The sequence below is a fragment of the Paramormyrops kingsleyae genome, chromosome 24 (genome assembly GCF_048594095.1).
Source record: "Paramormyrops kingsleyae isolate MSU_618 chromosome 24, PKINGS_0.4, whole genome shotgun sequence".
Taxonomy (NCBI): Eukaryota; Metazoa; Chordata; class Actinopteri; order Osteoglossiformes; family Mormyridae; genus Paramormyrops; species Paramormyrops kingsleyae.
The window spans coordinates 18,395,513-18,423,356 of NC_132820.1; the positions used below are offsets into that span (position 1 = coordinate 18,395,513).

At 44.9% G+C, this 27,844-nt stretch overlaps 1 protein-coding gene and 1 long non-coding RNA gene across 2 annotated transcripts in view; both read right to left on the reverse strand.

Moving 5' to 3' along the window:
- Window positions 1-11,941: 11,941 nt before the first annotated feature.
- Window positions 11,942-14,540, reverse strand: LOC111845523 (uncharacterized). Its single transcript, XR_011985433.1, has 3 exons — window positions 13,498-14,540; window positions 13,338-13,370; window positions 11,942-12,470 (listed from the first exon to the last, which is right to left on the reverse strand). It is a non-coding gene; the product is annotated as an uncharacterized lncRNA (long non-coding RNA).
- Window positions 14,541-20,404: 5,864 nt separating this feature from the next.
- LOC140582455 (NLR family CARD domain-containing protein 3-like) overlaps window positions 20,405-27,844 on the reverse strand; it is a 66,717-nt gene continuing 59,277 nt past the window's right edge. Inside the window, exon 12 of the mRNA XM_072706804.1 lies at window positions 20,405-26,606. Within this exon, the coding sequence (XP_072562905.1) occupies window positions 26,086-26,606 (521 nt within the window). The 3' untranslated portion in view covers window positions 20,405-26,085. The remainder of the gene's footprint in view (window positions 26,607-27,844) is intronic.

Genomic DNA, 27,844 nt, shown 5'->3' on the forward strand with positions numbered 1-27,844 from the left:
TTTTGGTAGCTGTTGAAATCAACTACTTTGTTAAACTAATGGGATGTAATGTACTATGAGACTGATTAAATGACCAAATTATCACCCATCGCCAACAAAGGGACGCCAAGGACTTCAGCCCCCACTGTGACCTCTGCACAGCACAGGAGGGCCCTATGGGCAGGTCACTCTCCCAGCTCCAGCTGCTCCCAGTGGGGTCACAATGGAAAGAGTGGCGATGGATATTTTAGGCCACCTTCTTTGTTCTGACAGGGGTAACAGGTATGTGTTCACAAGGATGGATTACTTCACCCGGTGGTCAGAAGCCTGCACCACCCCTGACCACACCCTGGAAGTTTCACCACACATTGGAACAGCAGCTGCTGTCCTTATGGCAGAGCATCAGAGTGACTGGGACACACCGCTGCCCCTTATGCTCATGGCCTGTCGCTCCACAGAGCAGGACTCCACATGTTCACCCAGGACCAACAGCACAGTGCTGACATGGCCAAAAGAACAGCTATGATCTCTGGGCCCAGGGAAGACACTTGCTGGCAGGGGAGATGGTTTGTGGGCACTGCCCCCAGAGGGAAAAGGGGTGGTGTCCCAAGCTGGCCAGCCGGGGAGGATATTGCAGAGTGCTGGAGCAGATGGGCAAGGTGGTGTGCAGGGTGCAGCTGCCACCAAGGGGAAGTAGGGGGGCTCTGCCATGTGACAGGCTGGTCCCTTATAGGTGAGACGCTCCGGGGCCCCTGGTTTCTCCTCTGCCATGTGACAGGCTGGTCCCTTATAGGTGAGACGCTCCGGGGCCCCTGGTTTCTCCTCTGCCATGTGACAGGTTGGGCCCTTATTGGGGAGATGCTCCGGGCCCCTGGTTTCTTCTCTGCCATGTGACAGGCTGGGCTCTTATAGGGGAGACGCTCCAGGGCCCCTGGTTTCCCTTCCCCACCCTCTGCCGTATGACAGGCTGGGCCCTTATAGGGGAGACGCTCCGGGGCCCCTGGTTTCCCTTCCCCACCCTCTGCCGTGTGACAGGCTGGGCCCTTATTGGGGAGACGCTCCGGGCCCCTGGTTTCCCCTCCCCACCCTCTGCCGTGTGACAGGCTGGGGCCTTATAGGTGAGATGCTCTGGGCCCCTGGTTTCCCCTCTGCCATGTGACAGGTTGGGCCCTTATTGGGGAGATGCTCCGGGCCCCTGGTTTCCCCTCCCCACCCTCTGCCATGTGACAGGCTGGGCCCTTATTGGGGAGATGCTCCGGGCCCCTGGTTTCCCCTCCCCACCCTCTGCCATGTGACAGGTTGGGCCCTTATTGGGGAGATGCTCCGGGGCCCCTGGTTTCCCCTCCCCACCCTCTGCCATGTGACAGGATGGGCCCTTATTGGGGAGAAGCTCCGGGCCCCTGGTTTCCCCTCTGCCATGTGACAGGTTGGGCCCTTATTGGGGAGAAGCTTCGGGCCCCTGGTTTCTCCTTTGCCATGTGACAGGCTGGGCCCTTATTGGGGAGATGCTCCGGGCCCCTGGTTTCCCCTCCCCACCCTCTGCCATGTGACAGGTTGGGCCCTTATTGGGGAGATGCTCCGGGGCCCCTGGTTTCCCCTCCCCACCCTCTGCCGTGTGACAGGCTGGGGCCTTATAGGTGAGACGCTCTGGGCCCCTGGTTTCCCCTCTGCCATGTGACAGGTTGGGCCCTTATTGGGGAGACGCTCCGGGGCCCCTGGTTTCCCCTCCCCACCCTCTGCCATGTGACAGGATGGGCCCTTATTGGGGAGAAGATCCGGGCCCCTGGTTTCCCCTCTGCCATGTGACAGGTTGGGCCCTTATTGGGGAGATGCTCCGGGCCCCTGGTTTCTCCTTTGCCATGTGACAGGCTGGGCTCTTATAGGGGAGACGCTCCGGGGCCCCTGGTTTCCCTTCTCCACCCTCTGCCGTATGACAGGCTGGGCCCTTATAGGGGAGACGCTCCGGGGCCCCTGGTTTCTACTCTGCCATGTGACAGGCTGGGCTCTTATAGGGGAGACCCTCCGGGGCCCCTGGTTTCCCTTCCTCACCCTCTGCCGTATGACAGGCTGGGCCCTTATAAGGGAGACGCTCCAGGGCCCCTGGTTTCCCCTCCCCACCCTCTGCCGTGTGACAGGCTGGGGCCTTATAGGTGAGAGGCTCTGGGCCCCTGGTTTCCCCTCTGCCATGTGACAAGTTGGGCCCTTATTGGGGAGACGCTCCGGGGCCCCTGGTTTCCCCTCCCCACCCTCTGCCATGTGACAGGCTGGGCCCTTATTGGGGAGACGCTCCGGGGCCCCTGGTTTCCCCTCCCCACCCTCTGCCATGTGACAGGCTGGGCTCTTATAGGGGAGACGCTCCGGGGCCCCTGGTTTCCCCTCCCCACCCTCTGCCATGTGACAGGCTGAGCCCTTATTGGGGAGACGCTCCGGGGCCCCTGGTTTCCCCTCCCCACCCTCTGCCATGTGACAGGCTGGGCCCTTATAGGTGAGACGCTCCGGGGCCCCTGGTTTCCCCTCCCCACCCTCTGCCATGTGACAGGCTGGGCCCTTATAGGTGAGACGCTCCGGGCCTCTGGTTTCCCCTCCCCACCCTCTGCCATGTGACAGGCTGGGCCCTTATAGGTGAGACGCTCCGGGCCCCTGGTTTCCCCGCCCCACCCTCTGCCATGTGACAGGCTGGGCCCTTATTGGGGAGACGCTCCGGGGCCCCTGGTTTCCCCTCCCCACCCTCTGCCATGTGACAGGCTGGGCCCTTATAGGGGAGACACTCCGGGGCCCCTGATTTCCCCTCCCCACCCTCTGCCATGTGACAGGCTGGGCCTTTATAGGTGAGACGCTCCGGGCCCCTGGTTTCCCCTCCCCACCCTCTGCCATGTGACAGGCTCGGCCCTTATAGGTGAGACGCTCCGGGCCCCTGGTTTCTCCTCTGCCATGTGACAGGCTGGGCTCTTATAGGGGAGACGCTCCGGGGCCCCTGGTTTCCCCTCCCCACCCTCTGCCATGTGACAGGCTTGGCCCTTATAGGGGAGACGCTCCGGGCCCCTGGTTTCCCCTCCCCACCCTCTGCCATGTGACAGGCTGGGCCCTTATAGGTGAGACGCTCCGGGCCCCTGGTTTCTCCTCTGCCATGTGACAGGCTGGGCTCTTATAGGGGAGACGCTCCGGGGCCCCTGGTTTCCCCTCCCCACCCTCTGCCATGTGACAGGCTGGGCCCTTATAGGTGAGACGCTCCGGGCCCCTGGTTTCCCCTCCCCACCCTCTGCCATGTGACAGGCTGGGCCCTTATAGGTGAGACGCTCCGGGCCCCTGGTTTCTCCTCTGCCATATGACAGGCTGGGCTCTTATAGGGGAGACGCTCCGGGGCCCCTGGTTTCCCCTCCCCACCCTCTGCCATGTGACAGGCTGGGCCCTTATTGGGGAGACGCTCCGGGCCCCTGGTTTCCCCTCCCCACCCACTATTCCCACTATTCCCCCTGCTCCCTGCCACATGGGGGGCATGTGAATTAGGCTGTACACTGTAAAAAAAAATCTCGTAAAAAAACGGTAAAATTACAGTAAAATGTTTTATTTCAAATGAAGTGCAAAAAACATAAAATTTACAAAAAATGTTCTATTATTTTGCATAAAAACACTTATTTTACAGTTTTTCTTAATTGTATTATGATCAAACACCTTAACTAAAATGGCAATTCCAAAAGTTCAACAAATAAATACTGTTATTTTACAGTTTTTCTTAATATGATTGTGATAAAATACCTTAATTAAAAGGGGCAATTCTAAAAGTTCAGCAGATAAATACTGTTATTTTACAGCTTTTCTTAATATTATTATGATCAAATACCTTGATTAAAAGGGCAGTTCTACACTGTAAAAAAAAAAATCCATAAAAAAACAAGGATACTAGCTGAAAAAGCATTTCAGGCAAGGCAGTGCTCATTGACACAGATTATAAAGTTTGTTACACTCTGTAGCTCCTGGACCTGCCCACTCTCCTGAAGACCAATAGTGCTGATGTATATTTGCATAGCATGACAAGGTACTGCCTTTGATTTAACTTTTAACCCTGATGGTGTTGAATAGGGCAACAGTATAAATACCCCAGAAACAGTACATTACGGCTGCTGCCACAGAAGTGGATTGTGTTGGGTGGCAGTTCAGAATACGGCTGGGAAAACAAAAGCTTGATTTCTTTTTTTTTTGGTACTTTATCTCAGCTGGAGAGTCTCCAGCTGTGTCTCAAAAACTATACTCATTCTTATGGATTAGTGCAGGCTTATTTCTAGTGGCCAGAGTGTTAACCCTGCTACTGACTACCATTCTTCTCTGCATGTTGATCTTTCCTACTAGGCTGGATGATGATTGACATCAAACCCAAAATACAGAAATTGCTCAAGGGCCAAACCAAGTAGGATTACTCCTGGCATTCACAAGATTTAAACCAGCAACATTATGATTGCTGATATAGAGCTATAGCCTAACAGCTCCTGGTTATTGCATATTTAATAATACAATGGGAGAGACTAATATCTGTGGCATTCCATTTTCAGTTGCGGTGGGTTTCAAAATATGGGCTTCCAAAAATCAAGCCTAATAAAAAAATTTAATATTAAATGAACAAAATGATTTGATTCGTTCTTCTATCCCAACTTGTGATCTAAAAGCAATGAGGCTGCCACACATAATATCTGCTCTATGAAAATGCACTCCCATAGCCACTAGGGGAGCTCTCACCTCCTTTCAGTACTGCTATGTTGCAATTCATTCCACTTGAAAAGTTACAACTTAAGTCAGTGTAAGTGTTTGGTTTTGTAATCCACAGGTTGCTGGTTCAAATCCAGTTTCAGATAGACAGTTGCATGTTTATGGGCCTTTGAGCCATGAAAAATACTGAATGTAGTGAGTTACTATATTCTCAAATTACTTTTTGTAGTTTTGTGAACAACACCATTTATTAAACAAACAATTCTGCATTGGCAGAATGAAAAATTAAAAATGAAAATAAACTATTAAAGAAATATTCCTTGGAACAACAAACTGTGGAAAACTTAATTTACAGTATTTTCCTTGAGACTTGAAGGAAGAGTCCGTTAACGGAAAATGTGCCGGTATTTTTTTGCCAGTACATTTTCTGTTTTTTTTTACAGTGTAGAACTGCCCTTTTAATCAAGGTATTTGATCGTAATAATATTAAGAAAAGCTGTAAAATAACAGTATTTATTTGTTGACCTTTTGGAACTGCCCTTTTAATTAAGGTATTTGATCATAATAATATTGAGAAAAACTGTAAAATGACAGTGTTTTTATGCGAAAGAATAAAGGACATTTTTGTAAATTTCATGTTTTTGCACTTCATTTGAAATAAAACATTTTATTATAATTTTACAGTTTTTGTTTGGCAGCCGCTGCTGCGAGTCATTTTACCGTTTTTTTACGAGATTTATTTTTTATTTTTTTATTCATTTTTTTTTTACAGTTTTGGGGAAATACTGAATGCCATATGGATTACACTTTACATAGATCAGCCATTGATATACTCCCTATTTTTCTGTCAAATGCTGTGCCAGCCAGATTCATAATGTTTACTACAATGGTATAGCTCCTTGCCTCTCAAATTGTGGGGCGGGCACCACTAGGGGGGAAGAGACCAGACAGGTGGGGCGCAACAAACATGAGGAAAGTTGGCATTTTATGCCAATATTATGTAATACCTTTCTTTAGTGCATATAAAGAATAGCAACATATACATTTTACATAGACACACCCACAATATGCAAAAGATATTTTGGAATGGGTGGAATAACGCGTGCATGGATGCTGAGTATATCAGTCCTCTATATTTACTAATCCATGCTTTTGGAAGACATGGAGCTGACAGTCTACGTAAAAGTGAGGTCTGCTGCTGCCTTACCTGGATAATCCTTTTAAAAGTAATTAACTCTTTCATTGTCGCCGCCTAGTGGTTCGGACGCATACGTCCGAATTTTCAATAACAGAAAAAAATGACGTTCAATAAAAGAAACAAATGTATCAAATCAACCAAAAACGGCTTGTTACACTACAAAAAACCTTTCAGATAATATCTGTAGAAAGTTGCGCAATTTTTGTGCCATGGTTTTTTTGTAACAAGTAAAAATAAAATGACCATGGTAGCCATCTTTAAACGGGTCGAGTGTCAGGAAGTAAAATATAAGTGTTAATAAAATGAAAACTAAGCACTTCAAACTATTTCTTTCACGGCCAATACTTCATAAACCGTCACAGTATTAAGACAAAACACGCATTTTTCCATAAATATGACTGTAATGCTCTCAAATAGCTTGCTCACTCATCGCGGAAAAATGTCAGTCGGCATTCTGTACATTCGTGCAATGTTTATTATCTTCGGAGTTTTAGAAGAAAACCAATGAATAAAATGACAAAGTTACCCTCGTTTGAAAGCTTGATCTCTTATGTACATAAATCAATCACTGTAATCCTTCATTGTCAAGTATTTTTTCAGATATATGCTCTGCTTCCCTGCTAGCACATTATTTTTTACGCACTGAACCTTTGCCCATGGTTATGTTTCACCATAATAAACTTTTTACATGAACATCAAATTACAGTGTCATTTGCTTCATCCAATAGAGGTGTGTCTAAGGTTTGCAAAATGGTATGGGATGTGCTGATTGGGCATTGTTTTTCGCGCTGGGGACATGAATGCGCAACTTATTATCTGCAGGTGCAGTATTTGTGGGAGTGTCTCGATTACGCATTACGCACGTAGTCTCCGTGAGTTTACCCAGTTATTTTCGGACAACAACTTTTTTGACTGAAGAAAAATGGCTCGGATGACTTTCACTGTTGAGAAAGCACAGAAGATGATTTTGAAGAGTGGTTCGGGGGAAGAAAGTGTCGCTTTTATCCATTGATTCGATGGAGGAGGACGCTTTTTTGCGCGGAGAGGATGCAACGCTCGACATAAGTACATTTATTTACAGTTTACATTTTACTCTTTTATTCTATAGATTTTTATAATTCCGTGATTCAGCAAATTACAATTAACATTTGCTTTGGTAACATTGTATTGTGTTACATTGGGAAAAGTTCCGCATTGCCTTTGTCAAGCTTTGTAGTGTTCAAAGTAATGCAGCGCTTTTGGCTTTCACTTGGGCAAAGTTACGCGGGGCTCTGTTTGGGCAAAGTTATGCGGGGCACTTGTCGGCCTTGTTTGAGCAAAGTTATGTACAGTACTTGTCGGCTTTGTTTGGGCAACATTATGTACGGTACTTGTCGGCTTTGTTTGGGCAAAGTTATGCGGGGCACTTGTCGGCTTTGTTTGGGCAAAGTTATGCGGGGCACTTGTCGGGCTTTGTTTGGGCACAGTTATGTGGGGCACTTGTCGGGCTTTGTTTGGGCACAGTTATGCGGGGCACTTGTCGGGCTTTGTTTGGGCACAGTTATGCAGGGTTAGGGTTAGAAACAAAATGTTTCTTATGACCCATAAGTGGTAATGCATTTAGAAAGAAAGACGCTATCCCAAAACACTGCTAGTTACACTGCGGCCATTTTGGATAGGTTTTGGATAGGTTTGGCACAAGTCGTGTGAATAAAATATAGATTTTCCTACAAATGTGTGGTGATTTTGTGTGACAAAATGTTACTTATGACCCATAAGTGGTAATGCATTTAGAAAGAAAGACGCTACCCCAAAAAACACTGCTAGTTACACTGTGGCCAGTTTGGATAGGTTTTGGATAGGTTTTGGATAAGTTTGGCACAAGTCGTGTGAATAAAATATAGATTTTCCTACAAATGTGTGGTGATGATGTGTGACAAATTGTTACTTATGACCTATAAGTGGTAATGCATTTAGAAAGAAAGTTGCTACCCCAAAAAACACTGCTAGTTACACTATTGCCATTTTGGATAAGTTTCAGATTAGTTTAGGTTAGGTTTTGGATAGGAAAAGCTCCCAGTTGCACCATTTGCTCTTTCCTCCGTAAAACCTGTTGGGCTGCATCAAATGATATGAAATTGGGCACACATGTAGAAAACAAGTTTGCGAACCAGATTTTTAAAATTGGACCTATTCCATCATGTAGTTTTTGAAATATTTACAAAAATCCAAGACACAAAGACAGGTTTTTGTATTTTTCCAGCTGTTTTTGTTATATTCGCATGTCCATAAATTATACACAGGTTATTCATTTCGTTATTGAACTTCCTACAATCAATTGTAAAGGGGTCAACTTTGATTTTAGGTATCAGGCATGTGTCTGTGACTTTTATATCTGAAGTTATAAGGTAATTATTCCAAAGAGGGAAGAAATGCCCCCCCATGCAAGGGGCCCCTGGTGCCCTCCATAGAGTTAAAAAAACATTGGACTTAGAAGTTAAATGTCAAAGTAATGTAAAACTAATAGGATTTACCTCAAAATTACAAAGAAAAACGCTACATTTTTAGTATGGTCATAAATCTTTAAATTATGAATTACTTTTTAAATTACAGTTAAATGTTGTGATTTTACATAAATTTGTATGTAATTTGAGAAAGTGGAAAACATACAGTATAAATTAAACAGTAGTTTTCCTTTTAAAAATGTGAAATACGTGTAATTTTTCATTACTGGCGTTATGCGTAAAATAAAGGTTGGTTTATTAATTCAGGGATAATTTCTGTAATTTTACAGAGCTTTGTAGACAGCTTTCAAAAAAGAGAAACTACTGTAAAAAAATTATGGTTATTTTCTGTAAAATTACAATGTTTTTTTACAGTGTACATTGCCGTGACTGGGGGGGTGTTGAGTGGGGTGGAGTGGCTGGCCTGGATGTGAAGAGTATTTGTTCGGTTTTGGCTTTGGATTGGCTTTTTCTGAGATTCAGTAATATATGACCACCTTCCCTACCATGTTTAACAACAAGGGCCTGTGACCATGGAGAATGTACTGACATGTTCCTGGGTGCTGGAGTCATAATAAGGGCTCTTCTACAGACTGATGTAGAGAAACAGGACCCAGGACACCAGCCAGAGGGGCAGATGCAGGGGAATTTCTAGCTATTGAAAAGATCAGAGGCTAAAATGCTCAGGGCTAAGCTTAAAACACTCGGGACTGTAGCCCTGAGTTATCAGACCTAACGACGCCCATGAGCAGATGTATCTTGGGCACCTACCTGGTCTGGCTCAGGATCTTTGGCTTTCAGAAGATGGGCGAACACTTCTTTTACAGTTTTTCTCGATTGCTAAAACACTATAACCAATCTTTTGAACTAAAATTTCAAAACCATAATGCTATTTTTCAAAAAGCACACCCATTTCCCTGAACTATAAACACTATTCCCCTGCTTTAACACATGAGTCAGATTTGGTGAACTGTTACTGCAAAACTCTACACACAAATCCCTACATTTTTCAGTGCTTACACCATGTGGTCATTTAGAAAGCACTAGCATTCAATAATGTTAACTTAAGTCAGCAGAGTTTAAGCTCAGTTAGCACACAATTAACCAAGTGGAAACACTAGGAGTCAAAATTTATCACACACCAATCAGAAACTTTGATGGATAGATAAAAGGGCCAAAGTCAGCTCATTCAGGTTTGAAACAATGGATCCAAAGAGATGCAAAGGAGGAGGTCGAGGAAGAGGAGTAGAAGGAGGTCCAGGACATCAGGGAGGACGAGGTGGAGGAACATAATTGGCCATTGGGCTATTGTAAATGTCCCTAGTCAGCGTGGAGGGAATGTCACTATGTGCGCAGCCATCAGCCAACGAGGGGTACTCCACCGCCATGCCATTCTAGGACCCTATAACACTATGCTTCTCCTTGCTTTTCTTGATGGTCTAAGACAACATATGTTCCAGCTGGACTACAGGGAACCAACACAGCCAGAGCAGCCTCACTACGTTGTTGTAGTGAGGCTGGATAACGTCAGCTTCCATCGCGCTGCTCTGGTTCATGACTGGTTTACCAATAACCCAAGGTTTTCTAACATCTTTCTGCCTGCATACTCTCCCTTTCTAAACCCGATAGAGGAGTTATTTTCGGCATGGAGGTGGAAAGTGTACGACAGAACCTTATGTCCGTGTTCACCTCCTCCAGGCCATGGAAGAAGCCTGCCTAGACATATCAGTAGATGCATGCCAGGGGTGGATAAAGGCATGCATGAGGATTTTACCCCCGCTGCCTGGCTAGGGCCAATATAGCCTGTGATGTGGATGAGATTCTCTGGCCTGATCCAGACCAAAGACAGGATGCTGAGGAGGAATAATGTTTTTGGTGTGTGTTGTACTGTATAGTACATGAATAAAAATTTGTCACTGTATATACATTGGTTGCGTCTTTGGTGTTCAGCATGTGAAAAGATTTTTGAGGGGAAGAACCACAAGCAACATAACTTGCCAGACTATGTTGTAGTGTGTGTGTTTTGAGGCCTTATGTGTGATGTCTGTGGGCAAAGTTTGGTTTTTCAGCAACAGTGAATGGTTTTGAGTGTAGAGCTTCATTTTGACCTGAAAATACGATGTTTGGGAAATTGGGTGAGAAGTTATGGACTAACTGATGTAGAAGAGATAGAGAGAGGAAGAGAGGAGGGAGAGAAAGAGGAGAGAGAGAAGAAGAAGAAAAATAAATGAATACACAAAAAATTAATTAAAAAAAGGGGGAGGGGTTCAGACAGAGAGAGACAGGGGAAGAAAAATAATACATGACAACTTGAGAAAAAGTAGAGCAAAAAGGAAAGAGTAACAAAAGGACAGCTTCTGCATCTTACTGCTGGACATTGTGTCATCACACCAGCTGCTGTATCTGAAAAATAAGATCCAGGTACACACACAAAAAGTATACATACAAAGAAACCAATGGTACCATTATGATGGGGAATATGCTTGTGCCAGTATCTGCTTCTGAAATTAAATACATTAATACCAAAGAAAAAGATACATAAGCAGACCAACAGGAACACAGTCTGGATATCGCCGCACCAGTATCTGCATCTGAGAAGAAAGAATGGAAGCGAAACACACACACACACACACACACACACACACAACCAGACAAGGAGAGAGAGAGATAAAATAGGGCAAGAAAGCCTTAGGCTCTCTTGTGTGTGCGTGTGCGTGTGTATGTGCGTCTATGCGTGTGCGCGTTCTATGTATATGTGTGTGGATGTGAAAGTGTATATGTGTGTGTGCATATATACGTGTGTGTGTATGTGTGCGCATGTGTGCATGTTTGTGTGTTGTGAGTGTATGTATGAGTGTGCAGGTTAACATGGAATGATTCCCAATGGGTGTGCGAGGCCACAACAACGGCGCCCTGGGCCCCCCCAGACGGCCAGGAGAGCCCCGAGCGATCATGCACCCAGCCGCCCCACAGCAGCCAGGTACCCGGGCCCCCCGCCACCGGAGGGCTGTGTGCATAGACATTCTGATAAAAAGGCTCTATGATTACCAGTAACTGGCTGATTTAAATGTGCAGTCAATTATTTTAACAGCACCAGGTGCCAACTTGTCACCATTACATAGAGTTAGGGATTTACCGATAAGAACAGATTTCAAGTGTTAAGGAAAATATGACACATGAAGTGCTTCCACTGAAAATCATACACAATAGCCATCCAACTGGCCTTTTTTGGTATAACCATGACCTGGACAACTGAGACTTTCAGACACTTATCAGCTAACTAGTCAAATTCTGTGTTGTTAAAAAAGTACACAAACAAGATATTCAAATTAAAATGCAAGCATATGCTTAAGAAAAATACTCCACAAGTAGAAATACTATTTCTCATTTTTTATTCAAGTCAAAATTTTGCATATAATACAAAAGTATGTTTTATATCTCACCCTGCCATGGTATTTAGAATGTTTCAGACTGCATAATGTGTAATAACTACCTACAGAGATTTCACTTCCCATTTAATTTGGATAGTCCATGCAAAAATGATTCAGTACTTATGTAATTAAACTAACTAAAATTCTATATATTCGGGGGATGTATTTCCTATGTTGGCTTCTATACTGGTTATGTTCTCTCCTTATATTCTGCCAGGCCTGCACTGCAGTCATCTTCATGTTGAGACATAGATATGCACTGAAAAAGCAACACAGTCTACTTACAAGATAACTATTAAAGGGCTAAACTACATATTTTTTATTTAGTAAAAACTGGATTTGTAGCATTTATCAAATATTTTGCAGTATTTGCTCTCTTAACATGATGTACAGATCAGCTGCAGCAAGTGGATCTGCTGGAGCATCCCAACCATATTCCTCCATCAGTAGACAACACAGTTCAAAAACAGTCTCATCGCATGGAAACTGGCCTTTGGGAGTACATTCTTCCATACACAAATTGACCTCCTCCATGGAAACAGGTTTAAGTCTATCATCAGCACTGTGCAGTTCTGGGAAGGAGTACATCATAACAGGCCGGCCCGATGCCATGTCACCATTTGATCTTGGCCTGATTTTGTGTGAATTCCATGTGTTGACAACTTCATCAAGTTCATCCTGCATAGAAAGAAGCATAGTAAGTATAGACTACAAGCAATGTGAAACGGGTCTGTCTAAATTGCTGTGTTGTCACTGTATTTCCCCATCAGCTAATGACAATCCAACTATCACAGGAAAAGACTTTAAACAGTGATTACTGCAAAAAAAAAAACCCTACAGTAAATCAGAGCAGGTGAACTGACAACCATACAGCTGCCTTAATAATCACAGTGTTATAAAGGGGGGCAATACATGTTATTCTGAGCTCAGGGCAAATCACTGACTATATAATTGAGGTGGCATGGATGAAGCCACACTGTCCACGCATCTGTGTGTCTCTCCTTGATGAAGGATTGATTGATTGAAAAGTACTTATGTTAACACACTTGTATCTAACCGAAATTTAGATTTTCTAAAAACTAAAGTTCTACAAATAAATGCATTCAGATATGTGCTTGGATATTGACTGTGTGCATAAGGAAATTAAATATTGTGTCAGACAGCTCCTTAAAGCTCGGCAGCAGGAGGGGAGGAATCAGAGAGAAAGTCAGTAAATTAAAGAAAACCTGCCAGAAAAAGGTTAGGTTTACAGAGTCAGTTACTACATTAACTAATTCAGAGTAACAGTTCTTTCTAGAACTGAATCCCAGAAATTTGCTTGTGTCTGGCTAAGACTCACAGTTTTGACTAAATGCTCTTTCTGAACCCAGAATTTCAATCCACATATTGACCTATATACTCATGCCTTACAATGCAAGGCCTGTTATGTGACAATAAAAACAAATGTGCCCTATGTACCTGTCCAGAGAAAGGTGGAGTTGATATCATTGGTATAGTGAATTAAATTAAGTGCCATCAAAGTATAAAAAAAGAAACAATGTTCACCTGACTTTGACAGAGTGATCTTGTAGACATTTTCTACATACAACCAAAAGAAAGTACATTTTTAGAATTCTTATTTTATAAAAATATCATTAATATCAGAATTATTTTTACTTTTATTATACTATTTTTACTGGTGAAGAGGGCGAGGAAAGATTTTTACCTGAACAAGACTGAGGAAACAGAACCGGATAAGATTTTTGTCCAAAAAGTCTCCTGTGAAGTGACCATCATCCTGAAAGGTTAGGGATAAGTTTATCCAGAACTGTGCACTTTGTTTGCGGAGGGTACCCCACCATCCCTCAATGCGCTGGTTTGCTGTGCTTCTTCCATAAAGAAAACTTCTCTCCCCTGCAAAACTGTCTGGGTCGTTTCTGCGCAAAAACATCTGCATTTCTTCTACACAGCCGTTTTCTGTACCCCTGTCTGCACGAATCCTCTCTGGACATCCACCTATGGATGAAACTGTTTTGATGAAGTAGCTTGCAACTACTTTAGGATCATTGTTCGTGGTATAGGCCTCCATCCATAACACATAACGGCTGAAACCGTCTATACAGTCATTAATGGCAAAGCCATAGGGTTTTAATTTATCATAGCCGTCCATGTGCCAAAGTGCATTTGGTCCCCTACAGCTGTACTGGCGTCTTCTCAAACGCCTTGATCGTCTTAATTCCACACCTTGTGGATCAACCAATTTGATGATGCGTCTTATTGTATCTTGTGACACAACAAATCCTCGTTGAACTGCGCGAAGATGTAGCCAGCGGTAACCCTGCATCTGTCCATTAGTCATAATCTCATGTTGGACAAAAGCCAGCACTTCGTCCAGGTCTGACTGGTTTCTCCTTCTGAATAGACCTAGTCTTTTACAAATTCTCTTTAGAGTTCGGACACTTATGACTATCTGATTGTTGTGTGCTAAAAGTGTGAGTATTTCTTTGTTAGTAAAAGAAAGTCTCAAGTACAGTATGATTAAGTCATCCACAAATGGCATTGCAGGCATTGTTGTAAGCAGAAAAACTGGTAAAACTTATGTGATCATTTCAAATTAAGACTTTTGCAGAAATTGAAGAGAGCAATTCAGTCTCCATATAGGAAGGGATATAATTCACCAGAGTTACATCATCCACCAGCCCAATGACTTCACTATCAATCTGCATGGAAGAAGGAAAAAAAAGTCAGAATTCTGAGAAAAAAGTCAGAATTCTGAGATTAAAGTCAGAATTCTGAGAAAAAAAAGTCAGAATTCTGAGATTAAAGTCAGAATTCTGAGAAAAAAGTCAGAATTCAAATAATATTTTTATGGTGGCCCTAATCCTCTTCCGTACTTCCGCCTGTTCGCGTACACTGTAAAAAAATCTATTGTAAAATGTCAGTCAAAAGTCTGGCAGGTCCTGAAGACCAATAGTGCTGATGTATATTTGCATAGCATGACAGGGTGCTGCCTCCATTTAAACTTTTTACCATGATGGTGTTGAATAGGGCAACAGTATAAATTCCCCAGCCACGGTACAAAACAATTTCTCGTAGAAGATCGAATCTTAGAATCTCGTAGAATGTTGTTTGGTGGCAGACATAAAAGTAGATTCAGATCAATTTTTCTGGAGCTATACCCCAAAAGACCAGTGAGTTTTTGTCTAGTGTTAGATTTACCCCAGCGCCCACTTATGTTTATATTTCCACAGCAGGCTGAACGAAGATTGACGTCACACGCAAAACAGAGTAGGATTACTCCTGGTATTCACCGGCAATAGTCAGATTGCTGACACTGAACCCTAGATTAAGAGCTATCACGCTGGGCTGTCACATACCTAATAATACATGGGAGAGAGTAATATCTGTGGCATTCCATTTTCAGTTGCGGTGGGTTTATAAATATGGGTTTCCAAAAATCAAGCCTAATAAAAAATTCAATATTAAATGAGCAAATTGATTTGATTTGTTTTTCTGTCCCAACTTGTGATCTAAAAGCAATGAGGCTGCCACACACCGCAAAAACCTGCTGTAAAATAACAGTCAAAAGTCTGGCAGCAGGAGTGCTAGACAAAACCTGCTAACGGTGAAAAACATTTTCACCAAATGTACATCAGCACTATTGGTCTTTATGAGAATGGGCAAGTTCAGAAGCTGCACAGAATAACAGACTTCGTAACCTACATCAAAATAAGCATTGAGAAGATATTCCCATTAATTACTGTCTTCATGACTGCCACCCAAAAAGATCCTACGAGAATCTACTGCTGTGGCAAAAATTGTTTGGTAATGTGGCTGGGGAATTTATACTGTTGCCCTATTCAACACCATCATGGTAAAAAGTTTAAATAAAGGCAGTACCCTGTCATGCTATGCAAATATGCATCAGCACTATTGGTCTTCAGGACCTGCCAGACTTTTGACTGACATTTTACAATAGATTTTTTTACAGTGTACGCGAACAGGCGGAAGCAAGCAAAACGTGAGCAAGTTTTATATGGTTGTAGCATATCAAGTCTATAAAGTAAATTAAAGTATAAAAGCCTATAAAGTAAATATTGCTAATCAAATAAATTCGTTTTGTCATTCGAAGTAGGTCTAATAGGATTTTTTTTATTTCACGTAACGCTGTCAGTGAAATTTTATTTTGTAGAGACGCAGCAGCAGCATCAACAGAAAAAAATTGAGGAATTTAAAACGTGGATGCTTAGCCTGTATATTCTTTAGGCTATTAAGCCCACTGATTCCTTTATTGTTAAGCCTATTTTTGTGTGGAATGCCATTGCCAAACCTGTCCGTTGTTGCCTATATGTTGCTTAAAAATAAATATTTTCTGAGTGGCAATGTTACCATTGCTCATATTTCTTTATGATATAAGGCTTCGGTTTAAGGTGACATTTGTTAGGCATGCAGAATATTTGTCCCTCTTTTACACTGGAGCGAGCGTGAAGCGATATGACTGGAGCGGGAGGAAATTTTAGTGGAGTGAGGAGCGGTGTTGAGCGGAGCGGCTTAGTGCGAATTAGAACGGAGAAGCGGGCGGAGCCAACAGCCTCGTGAGCTCCACTCCGCTCACATGCTCTGATACAAAGCCTCATTAATAATTTAGCCATACTAAGCTGCTTATATTGTGGGCGTAAATAAATGTCCGTATAGCACAGAAAAGCTGGCGCACCACCAAATGTTGCGCCTGTCATCTGAAGCCCTAGTGATTATTGCGCATGCGCGATTTAATCGCGATTTGATATCGCCCAGCCCTAACTGACTCCATGACTTGTCATTGTTTCCAAGTCCACAGTCACTCCCTCCTTTCCTCCCGATTCCTTTATAAATCACTCCTATCCGGGCTCCATCTCCATCCCACTCAGCCTCCCAGTAAGAGCGGCCAGTCAGACTCTCTCTGCACAGAACTTGGGGCCGGCAGTCAAATCTTTCTGGATGATCAGCATATGGCTGCTTTGCCCCCCATGTCGCCTTCCTGTTACCCCCTGACAGAGACAGGCGTCTGTTTGCTGTGTTGGGGTCCAGTGTCAGCTGGCAGGAGTCTGTAGGCATGAGGAATTGCTGCTAAGATCATCAGGCAGAGCAGCACTTTAGCCTGTACTTTATTTTTCCATACGATACAGAAACAGCGCAGCTTCCCAAACTGAACCGGGAATTCAGGTACAGGCAGCCCGAGTTAAGAACGCCCGACTTACAGACAGCTCGTACTTATGGAAGGACTGCCGTAAAGCCTTTTATATTAAAAATAACAAATCCGTGTGCCTGTCATGGTACAGCACAGTACCGTATTTACTTGTATTTGTTGAATAATATATTATTTATTATGTATTTTATTTATGTTACTGACTTACCTACAAACTCTACTTAAAGACAAACTTTGGGAATGGATCCAGTCCGTAACCTGGTGCTGCCTGTGTGTGAAATACCTCATGAAATGTCGGCCGCTGTTGAGTGTGGCGGTGTCGGTCGTGAAGCTAAGGTTTTTTGTTTTTTTTTCTCCGCTTAGTAAGCAGGAGAGAAGTTGTCAAGCTAAGCGTGGGGAGGATAAATAAAACTGCCTTTATCTGTTGTCAAAGTGGTCGTGCTCAGTCATTCGGAAGGGAGTAGAGCCGCTGCTCCTCCGTATTGAGAGGAGCCAGATGAGGTGGCTTGGGCATCTGGTCAGGATGCCTCCTGGACGCCTCCCTGGTGAGGTGTTCCGGGCATGTCCCACTGGGAGAAGGCCCCAGGGAAGACCCAGGACACGCTGGAGGGACTATGTCTCTCGGCTGGCCTATGAACGCCTCGGGATTCCCCCGGAGGAGCTGGATGAAGTGGCCGGGGAGAGGAAAGTCTGGGTTTCCTTGCTTAGACTGCTGCCCCCGCGACCCGACCTGGAGAAGCGATAGGAGATGGATGGATGGATGCATTGACTCGCCATCGGGATAGCAGAATGTATTAAAAAAGAATATAAAGTGGAATTAACATAGAATATACATAAAAATATATTAACAGCACTATAGCAGCAAAAGCCAGTGTACATCGCCGTTTCAGACATATTTCACTAGACAATTTAAAAAAGCAGTTCTTGGAAACTGATGGATGAAGAGAGGCGGAGTGTGGGGGGGGGGGCTGCCATGAGGTATTGAGAGTTCATGAGTCTAATGGCTTGAGGAATTCCTGTTTGTGTAGCCCCCATTCACATACCAGTGCTGCTTTCCAGTTTCTAACACCGATCATGACAAAGGTTTCCTTCTCAGTGAAAGCAGCACCAAACGCCCCATGAGGAAACCACAAGCCTGCATCGATCTTAACGGAGTACTCAAGCCACGGCCATGACTGATACCGAGCATCAGAAAAGCCTCCCCTCTACCTCCAATAAGGAGTCAGGGAGATGCTGTCAGACCTGGCTGGGTGAGGGATGTCCTCACTTAAGGCATCTGGCACTGGGACATGTTTTGGGTAAGTGTAGCTGTGCTCAGGAGAGGATTAACAAACAGGCTCGCCCAGGCTGCAGCCCAGGGGCCCAGAGTGATCAGGGGCCCCTATTGGCTGACTAGTCTGTTTATTAATTCAAATTTTTTAGAAGTGATACTTTATTGGTCCTTTTCATATTTGCAAGTTGGTGATTGGTTAAAACTGAATGGGGCGACCACTTCTAAATGTATCTCTTTTTTGACACTCTTTTTATGTCCTATTTGAATTTGCCCCTCTCTGTACAGTTATCTGTGGTCTTTGCTATCTACGGTAAATGTGTCTAGAGTGCACACTATGGATGCAGTGGACACGCACTGGATCAGAGTGTAATGTTTTAAAGTTGCCGCTATTGTGATGCCTTTATTCAGTGAGGTCTCTGTCGTGCTCTTTCTGCTTGCTGCATATGACTGATGTGACAGTGTTAGCTTTCCGGTTTGTTGTCCCCCTGATGTGACGGCTGTCCTCAGTAACACTGGCCACAACTTGTTCCACCTCGTCCCCGGGGCCCAGCCACAGTGCCGCCGCCATTCAGCGGGTTGTATTTCTTCGTGGTCTCAGCGTAGAATACTCCATTACATGGACTCTTGTCACATTCTCTTTGACTTTGTAGAAATTATTTTGTAGTTAATAATGCTGTAGCTACTGTAGCTGGTTGAATTGTAGCCATTAATTGGTAATTTCAGAGCTACTGCAGAGACACATTTTACTTTATTTTCCTTTCCTTATATCATGACACCTATCAAGCAAAACCTTCATGTATGGGCCAAATGTAAAATGAATCAGAAAAGATGATACATAAACTAGGAATGAAGCATTTGTCCTGTGAGGTGATTTATCTAACAGAATCCAGTAAGCTTCACTTATTTATGTAACAGTTTGCGTATAATGAAAGTGATTTATTTGTACTTCTGCCACACGGGCAAACGTGTTTCTAACTTTTCTTAACCATGTCTGCAGGTGCGTTTGTTACTTAGGCTGCGGTCGTTATCATCTTGCCGGAAAGTAAAATCAAACCGTCTGCAGCTTCCCAGTAATACTAATGAATTCAGCAGCAGCCGTTAGTGACACTTTCTTATCACAAACCCAAACCCTGCAGTCAGTCCGGATCAGGACATAGAAGCGTAAACTGCGTGTCAGAGTGTGTGAGAGTTTTCCTGCTTCTCAGAAAATGTCATTACGAGTGTGCAGAGTTAGAGTGTAGTCAAAGAGTCTCCACCTCCACATATCTGCCCCATTTTAATATGCGCACAAGACGTCATGAGGATCAGAAGAGCCATCCCAGATTTACTCACCATCATGAGAAAGACTCTGACCAAAAAGGACCTTACAACTTTTTCTTGTTTTATACTAAAGCTTTGTTGGCTTGGTTCTGACTGTTTTTGGGGATTAGAGAGCTTTGGTTTTATAGCATATTGCATTTAAATCAGAAAAAAAAAATTCTTGGTGCAGGGTGTGTCTCTAGAGTGGTATGTATTTTAATGGTGTGAGGATATGTTTGACTGCTGGTCCCGCCCTTTTATTAACATAAGTGGAAAGGTGTTAGGACAGTTATGATACCCCTTTTTTTTGTGCAGTTCCTGGTTCCACCCACTCCCCTGTAGACCAATGCTGCTGGATGTATATTTGCATAGCATGACACAGTACTGTTTTTGACTCATTATTTTTTTAATCCACCGCGATTGTGATGAATAAGGCAAGAGAACAAAAACCATAGAAATGGCTCTGATGTGCCAGCCTGGGACCAGGTGGGATGATTTAGCCTATAGGACTTAACTACAGAAGCCACTAGCTGGGAGGAAACTACTACAAAAAGCCAATAATTTTGTTTCCTTCTTAAGCCTGAGTGCTCCAGGAAGATCTTTTGGACCTTATGCAGCTCTACAATTGAGATTTTTTTGGGAAAGCACATGTATAGCTCAACACTGCTCAGAGCCATTAGCATACAGACAACCAGAAAAACATAAACTGTGATAAAGACTAATATCAGTTCCATACCATCCTCGATCGTGGTGGGTTTCTAAAAATTAAGCTTAATGAGAATCTTAATATTAAATGAGCAAAGTGATTTGATTTGTTCTTCTATCACAAGTTGTGGTCTATAAGTAATGAGAAACCACCCACTATAGCTGCTTTAGCAGAAATACACTCAATCATTACGATAGTTCTCACCTTTTTTCAGCCCGGTTAAATAATTATGTTATGCAGTCTAACAGTCTACCTGCATAATCTGTGTTTGGTGACTGGTGCCATATATTTCACGCACGGTTATACCACAGATGGTTTTCAGCGCAGTTTTTTGGTTAAGAGCTGAACTGAAATAAAACTTACATAAAAAAAAATGCTATGTTGGTCTGAATCTTTCTTATTATGGTGGGTTAGTAAAACACAGCCGCTGAATGCCCAAATGAGTTCAAATGAGAGTACATTAAAATAGAGCAGATATGGGCCACCCATTTTGTACTTGTGTGCCACCCAAATGGGGTTGCAATTTGGGAAGAGGTGGAGACACATTGTCCTAACACTCTAGCTTGTAAATTGAACACTATAAGAGTTAATAAATATGAACACTGTAAAAACAACACTCACTGTACACTGAAAAATGTTAAAGGTAACACTGAATGGTGTAGACCCATATAGCCAGCATGCAGTGTTAATTTAACACTGGCACATTTGCTGTGCAGAGCAGGAGGTGGTGGCAGACACAAAATGAATCCCAGTTAGGAAAAATACCCAAGCGTCTTTGATACAGCACATGTTAAATTTTAATTCTTTTTCTACAACCAACATGAACATTTAAATTTTTTTGGCAGTGTTAGTGGTACTGCACTATTGACATCATTTACTGTTTTAACTGTTGCACTGTTTACATTAACTAATTCTGTTTAAATTTGTAGTATAAACAAAGTTGAATCCCAATATTGGACCAATATGGAAAAATTATGTTATTTCATCTTTCAAAACCAACACTCTGATAACGGTTATTCAATGTTGAGAGACAATGTTGTAACAACATCTTTACAACACAAAATGCCTGCTGGGTTAGTACTTGTCCTTGTGGAAGGCTACAGATACGTAAGGGCCGCTGACGTTTTCTGTCTGCTCCCTCTATTGGTCCCGATTAGGTAACCTTGCCCTGCGGCGCCTTTTCATCATGCTTTAAGCTATATTCTCCTTTTCCTCTATTTGTTGTATGTTCTTTATAATTCTATTGAATCCCACAAGAACCATGTTTTTTTTTCATTTTCCACTCTGTCCACCTTTATTCTCCACATTCAACCTTATTACTTAAATTTGTTTAGGCCTGTAATTAGTCTGTTACACACATCTTGGGTCACTCTCTTCTCCCAAAATAACTCTTGGACACGCTGCTGCTTTGTACCTGGCTTGGCCTCCTTGCGGATGAAATCTTTCATCATGTGCCAAACAAGCTCAATGGGCTTCAAATCTGTTTAATTTTTGATATACCACGCTGTCCCTCATTGCTTGACAATATCAGTCTTATAACTTTGTTTAGGCCTGTAATTATTGTATTGTACACCTCTTGGGTTCGCCTCATCTCCAAAGGGGGAAGTAAAATAAAATTCTAATTTCATCAATAAACTGACTAGAAAGACATTTTGCTAGTTTTAGGCTATCTTTTCCTCACAACAGAAACTATTTCTTAAATTTCACAGGCCATTTATTGCAGTGTAGTCAGTTTATTAATGAAATTGGAATTTTGTCTAAATATAAGAAAATTATACTTGCTTAGATTTTCATTTTTTGCAGTGGAGTTACAATACCTGATTTCAGGTAAGTCACTTCAGCTTGGCCAGGTGACAATGGCTCATTTATACACATGAAAGTTGCTACATATTCAATGAAAGGTGTCAGAAATAGTGACATGACTTTGGTTTTTCTTATTTATTTATCCAACTGAATGTTGCAAAAGAACCAGCAACTAGACTTGTAGTCAAGATCGCCTAATATATTGATATTATAATTATAATTGTTTTCATTATTACTTTAACTTGACACATCACATCTTTAAAATCGTAATCGCAATTTCTGTCAGAAAAATCATGATTCAATATTTTCCCCAAATCGTGCTGCCCTACATTTAACTATAGAGCTACACTTATTTTGCACGTATTTCGCATATTTTTATTGGATGAGCGCCAATGTCTGTATGTCATTGATTGGTTGCATTTGAAGGGTGCCAAAGGCGAAATAATAATAATGTTGCATTATCGAACGCCCCTCCTTGGATTGCCACCTTATCGTGGTGGAGGGGTTTGCGTGCCTCCGTGAACCTGGGGGCTAGGTTGTCGGGGGCAATAGCCCCTGGTAGGGTCTCCCAAGGCAAAAAGGTCCCAGGGGAGGGGCCAGACAAAGAGCAATCCGAAAGAACCCTATGAAAAAGTACAATATCAAAGTCCCGTTTCCCTCGCCCGGACTAGGGTCACCGGGGCCCCACCCTGAAGCCAGGCCTGGGGGAGGGGCCCGTTGGCGAGCGCCTGGTGGCCGGGCCTTGGCCCGTGGGGCCCGGCTGGGCACAGCCCGAAAGAGGCACGCGGGACTGTCCCCAGGTGGGCCCACCACCCGCAAGGGGAATGTCAGGGGTTCGGTGCATTGTGGATTGGGTGGTGGCCAAGGGAGGCCCTGGCGGTCCGATCCCCGGCTGACAAAACTGGCTTTCGGGACATGGAATGTCACCTCTCTGGTGGGGAAGGAGCCTGAGCTTGTGCATGAGGTTGAGAGGTATCGACTAGATATAGTCGGGCTCACCTCAACACATAGCTTGGGTTCTGGAACCAATCTCCTGGAGAGGGGCTGGACGCTCTTTTACTCTGGAGTTGCGGCGGGTGAGCGACGCCGGGCTGGGGTAGGGCTATTGGTGGCCCCACAGCTCGGTGCATTAACATCGGAGTTTACCCCGGTGAACGAGAGGGCTGTTTCCCTGCGCCTTCGGGTCGGGGATAGGTCTCTGACTGTCATCTGCGCTTATGCGCCGAATGTCAGTTCGGAGTACCCGGCCTTCTTGGATTCCCTTAGCGGTAGGCTATTTGGTGTGCCGCGGGGGGATTCCATCGTTTTGCTGGGGGACTTCAACACTCACGTGGGCAATGACAGTGTGACCTGGAAGGGGGTGATTGGGAGGAACGGCCTCCCTGATCTGAATCCGAGTGGTGTTCAGTTATTGGACTTCTGTGCAATGCATGGTTTGTCCATAACGAACACCATGTTCGAGCATAAGGGTGTCCATAAGTGGACATGGTACGAACATGCCCGGGGCTACAGGTCGATGATCGATTTTATAATCGTATCAACTGATCTGCGGCCCTCTGTCTTGGACACTCGGGTAAAGAGAGGGGCAGAGCTGTCAACTGATCACCACCTGGTGATGAGTTGGCTCAGGTGGCGGGGGAGGAAGCCGGTCAGACCTGGTAGGCCCAAGCGTATAGTGAGGGTCTGCTGGGAACGTCTGGCAGAGGCTCCTGTTCGCTGGAGCTTTAACTCGTGCCTCCGGCAGAATTCCAACTGCATGCCGGGGGAGGTAGGGTACATTGAGTCCGAATGGACACTGTTCCGGACCTCCATTGTGGAAGCGGCCGTACGGAGCTGTGGCTGCAGGGTGGTCGGTGCCTGTCGTGGCGGTAACCCCCGTACCCGATGGTGGACACCAGAGGTGAGGGGGGCCGTGAAGCTGAAGAAGGAGGCTTACCGGGAATTATTAGCCCGGGGGTCTCTGGAGGCAGCTGACGGGTACCGGCGGGCCAGGCGGAACGCGGCTCGGGCGGTCACAGAAGCAAAAACCCGGGCGTGGGAGGAGTTCGGTGAGGCCATGGAAAGTGACTTTCGGTCGGCCTCAAAAAGGTTCTGGCAAACCATACGGAGTATCAGGAGGGGGAAGCAGCTCCTGGTTCCTACTATTTATAGTGGGGGGGGGGGCTGTTGACCTCATCTGGGGACATCATCCGGAGGTGGAAGGAATACTTTGAGGACCTCCTCAACCCTGCCTCCGATACATCTACGCATACTGCCTTTGAGACATCTGAGGGCGTAGAGCCCGAGGGTGCTGGGGGGGGGCTTGCCCATCACTGAGGCTGAGGTGGCCGCGGCGGTTAAACAACTCCGTGGTGGCCGGGCCCCGGGGGTGGACGAGATCCGCCCGGAGTACCTGAAGGCTCTAGATGTTGTGGGGCTGTCGTGGCTGACACGCCTTCTCAACAGTGCATGGAGGTCAGGGACAGTGCCGCTGGATTGGCAGACCGGGGTGGTGGTCCCCTTATTTAAGAAAGGGGACCGGAGGGTGTGTTCCAACTATAGGGGGATCACACTTCTCAGCCTCCCTGGGAAGGTCTATTCCAGGGTACTGGAGAGGAGGGTGAGATCGATAGTCGAATCTCGGATTCAGGAGGAACAATGCGGTTTTCGTCCTGGTCGTGGAACACTGGACCAGCTTTATACCCTTGCAGGGGTACTGGAGGGGGCCTGGGAGTTTGCCTATCCAGTCTACATGTGTTTTGTGGATTTGGAAAAGGCTTACGACCGGGTTCCCCGAGGTGCTCTGTGGGGGGTGCTTCGCGAGTATGGGGTCCGGGGTCCACTGTTGTGGGCGATCCGGTCCCTGTACGAACGGAGCAGAAGCTTGGTCCGCATTGCCGGCAATAAGTCGGACGTGTTCCGGGTGCGTGTTGGGCTCCGCCAGGGCTGCCCTTTGTCATCGGTCCTGTTTATCATATTTATGGACAGGATTTCTAGGCGCAGCCAAGGCGTTGAGGGTGTCCAGTTTGGTGACCTCAGGATTGCCTCGCTGCTTTTTGCAGACGATGTCGTCCTGTTGGCTTCATCTGCTGGGGATCTCCAGCAGGCACTGGGGCGGTTCGCAGCTGAGTGCGAAGCGGCAGGGATGAGGATTAGCAAGTCCGAGACCATGGTTCTCAGCCGGAAACGGGTGGTTTGCCCACTTCGGGTTGGGGAAGACGTACTGCCTCAAGTGGAGGAGTTTAAGTATCTCGGGGTCTTGTTCACGAGTGAGGGTAGGCGGGATCGGGAGTTGGATAGACGGATCGGAGCGGCGTCTGCAGTTCTGCAGGCGCTTAACCGGTCCGTCGTGGCTAAGAAAGAACTGAGCCAAAAAGCCAAACTCTCGATCTATTAGCCCATCTTTGTCCCTACCCTCACCTATGGTCATGAGCTATGGGTAATGACCGAAAGAACGAGATCGCGAATACAAGCGGCCGAAATGAGGTTTCTCCGCAGGGTGTCTGGGTTCTCCCTTAGGGATAGGGTGAGAAGTTCGGATATCCGGGGGGGCCTCGGAGTAGAACCGCTGCTTCTTCACGTCGAAAGGAGCCAGTTGAGGTGGTTTGGACATCTGGTGCGGATGCCTCCTGGGCGGCTACCCGGAGAGGTTTTCCGTGCCTGTCCTACAGGAAGGAGGCCCCGAGGCAGGCCCAGGACTCGCTGGAGGGATTATATCTCTCGGCTGGCCTGGGAACGCCTTGGTGTCCCCCCCGAGGAGCTGGTGGGGTTAGCTGGGGAGAGGGAGGCCTGGGTGCCTCTACTGAAGCTGCTACCCCCGCGACCCGAACCCCGGACAAGCGGAAGATGATGGATGGATGGATTATCGAACGTTACAGTGTGTCATGGATACTTTTCGCTCCAAATCTCCCGACCACTATGTCAATCTGAGACAGCAAGACCAAGACAACGAGACAAAGACAGAGGGATCCGAGACAAGACAAGACCAAGACAATAGACCATCGAGACCGTGACAAGACAAAGACAGTGTAAAAGTGGTCTCGAGATCTCCAACTCTACCAGCAACATGTCACAGTGACACTGAGGAGTTTATAAAAACATAAAACCCTGGATGGAGGCGCTCAGTGAATGAGGAGGTGAATCTGTACAGGAAGGTCAGTCCATCAGAGAATACTCTGTAGAAGGACAGAGCACCAGCCTCCCTGTCCAGATATACTCCTACTCTGCGGGAGCCTGAGGGCTTTATGGGTATGAGAGTCTCTTTATTATTGTGCCGGACAGAGTAACTGACAGGATCACAGCACAGACTCCATGACTTGTCATTTGCTCCAAGCAGACAGTCATCACTCCATCCTTTCCTCCTCATTCCTTTATAAGTCACTCCTATCAGGGCTCCATCTCCATCCCACTCAGTCTCCCAGTAACAGCGACCAGTCAGATTTTCTCTGCACAGAACTTGGTACCAGCAGTCAAATCTCTCTCGATGAAAAGGATATGGCTGCTTTGCCCCCCATGTCACCTTCCTGTTCCCCTCTGACAGAGACAGGAGTCCGTTTGCTGTGTTGGGGTCCAGTGTCAGCTGGCAGGAGTCTGTAGGCAGGAGGAAGAATTATTAATACCATCAGGTCGCCTGTACTTTTATGTTTCTGTACAATATAAATTTATGAAATAGCTCAGGAAATGTCGGATGGCGAGCGACACCGGTGGGAAGAGACGCAAAAATGCGGCACGAGCTAAACTAACAGCGTAATTATGGGTAAACAAAATTACAAAGCAGTGACATTCATCAGGCACATTCATCACAAGCATATTTACCACAAAATGGCACCAGATAGTAATACTAGAAGTCAGTGTATTTATTTTAAAGACGAATATCCTTCTAACCGCTAAAGCCGGGACACATTGGCCTACAGAGAGTTTACCTTTGAAAATGACCATCAATAACAGAATATATAAGTAATATTATTACTAGTGCTGTCAAACGATTAACATTTTTAATCAGATAATCACACAGTTGCTGTGGATTAATTTTGATTAATCACAATTAAATATCATTCATTTTTGATCATTTTTGATCTATATTCTTGAGTCTGCAAACAGACTCAAGAAAAAATGGAATATATATGCACTTAACATGTTTATTGAACATCTTGAACACGATTCGGATGCATTCCATCTGCCACAGAAGTGCAATACCATGGACCCATTCAAAAAGCAAGATTATTTTGCTTAGCTGGACAACTTGTCGGATTTAAGGTACCTCAGTTTAAATGGTCTTTATCTTCCTTCACTTACAGTTAGCCCGAACTAGCGTACATCCGACAAATAATCCGACTAATCATGGAATCCAATTCTAGCCCGGTTATTTGCCATTGTTAGCAATATCAGTTGGGAACACATTATGTGCGGTGCTTTACATATAAAACTCTGTAGCAACACGTCCACGGATAAGTTGGTGTGTATAGTGTGTGCGACCGATTTAATAAGCCACAAATGAGAAGTAGTGCTTAAACAGTATAAAACTACAACTTTCCCTTCTGTTGATAAAGGGTGCAGCCTCTGTGCTGCTCTGAGATATTTCTTGGATCTCCGAGACACGGGAGTGCGCATGTCATCATTTCTGGCTTCAAAACTCGGAATCTGACTCGGAATACGAGTTCCCAGGCAAATGGAATGCACCAAAACTACCCGAAATGGGTTGACAGAGATATTTCAGGGATTTTGAGTCATTCTGCACTGCAGACGGGTTAATTGTGTTAAAAAATTTAATCAGATTAATCATGATGATGGAAACCCGTTAATTTTGACAGCCCTAATTATTATATATT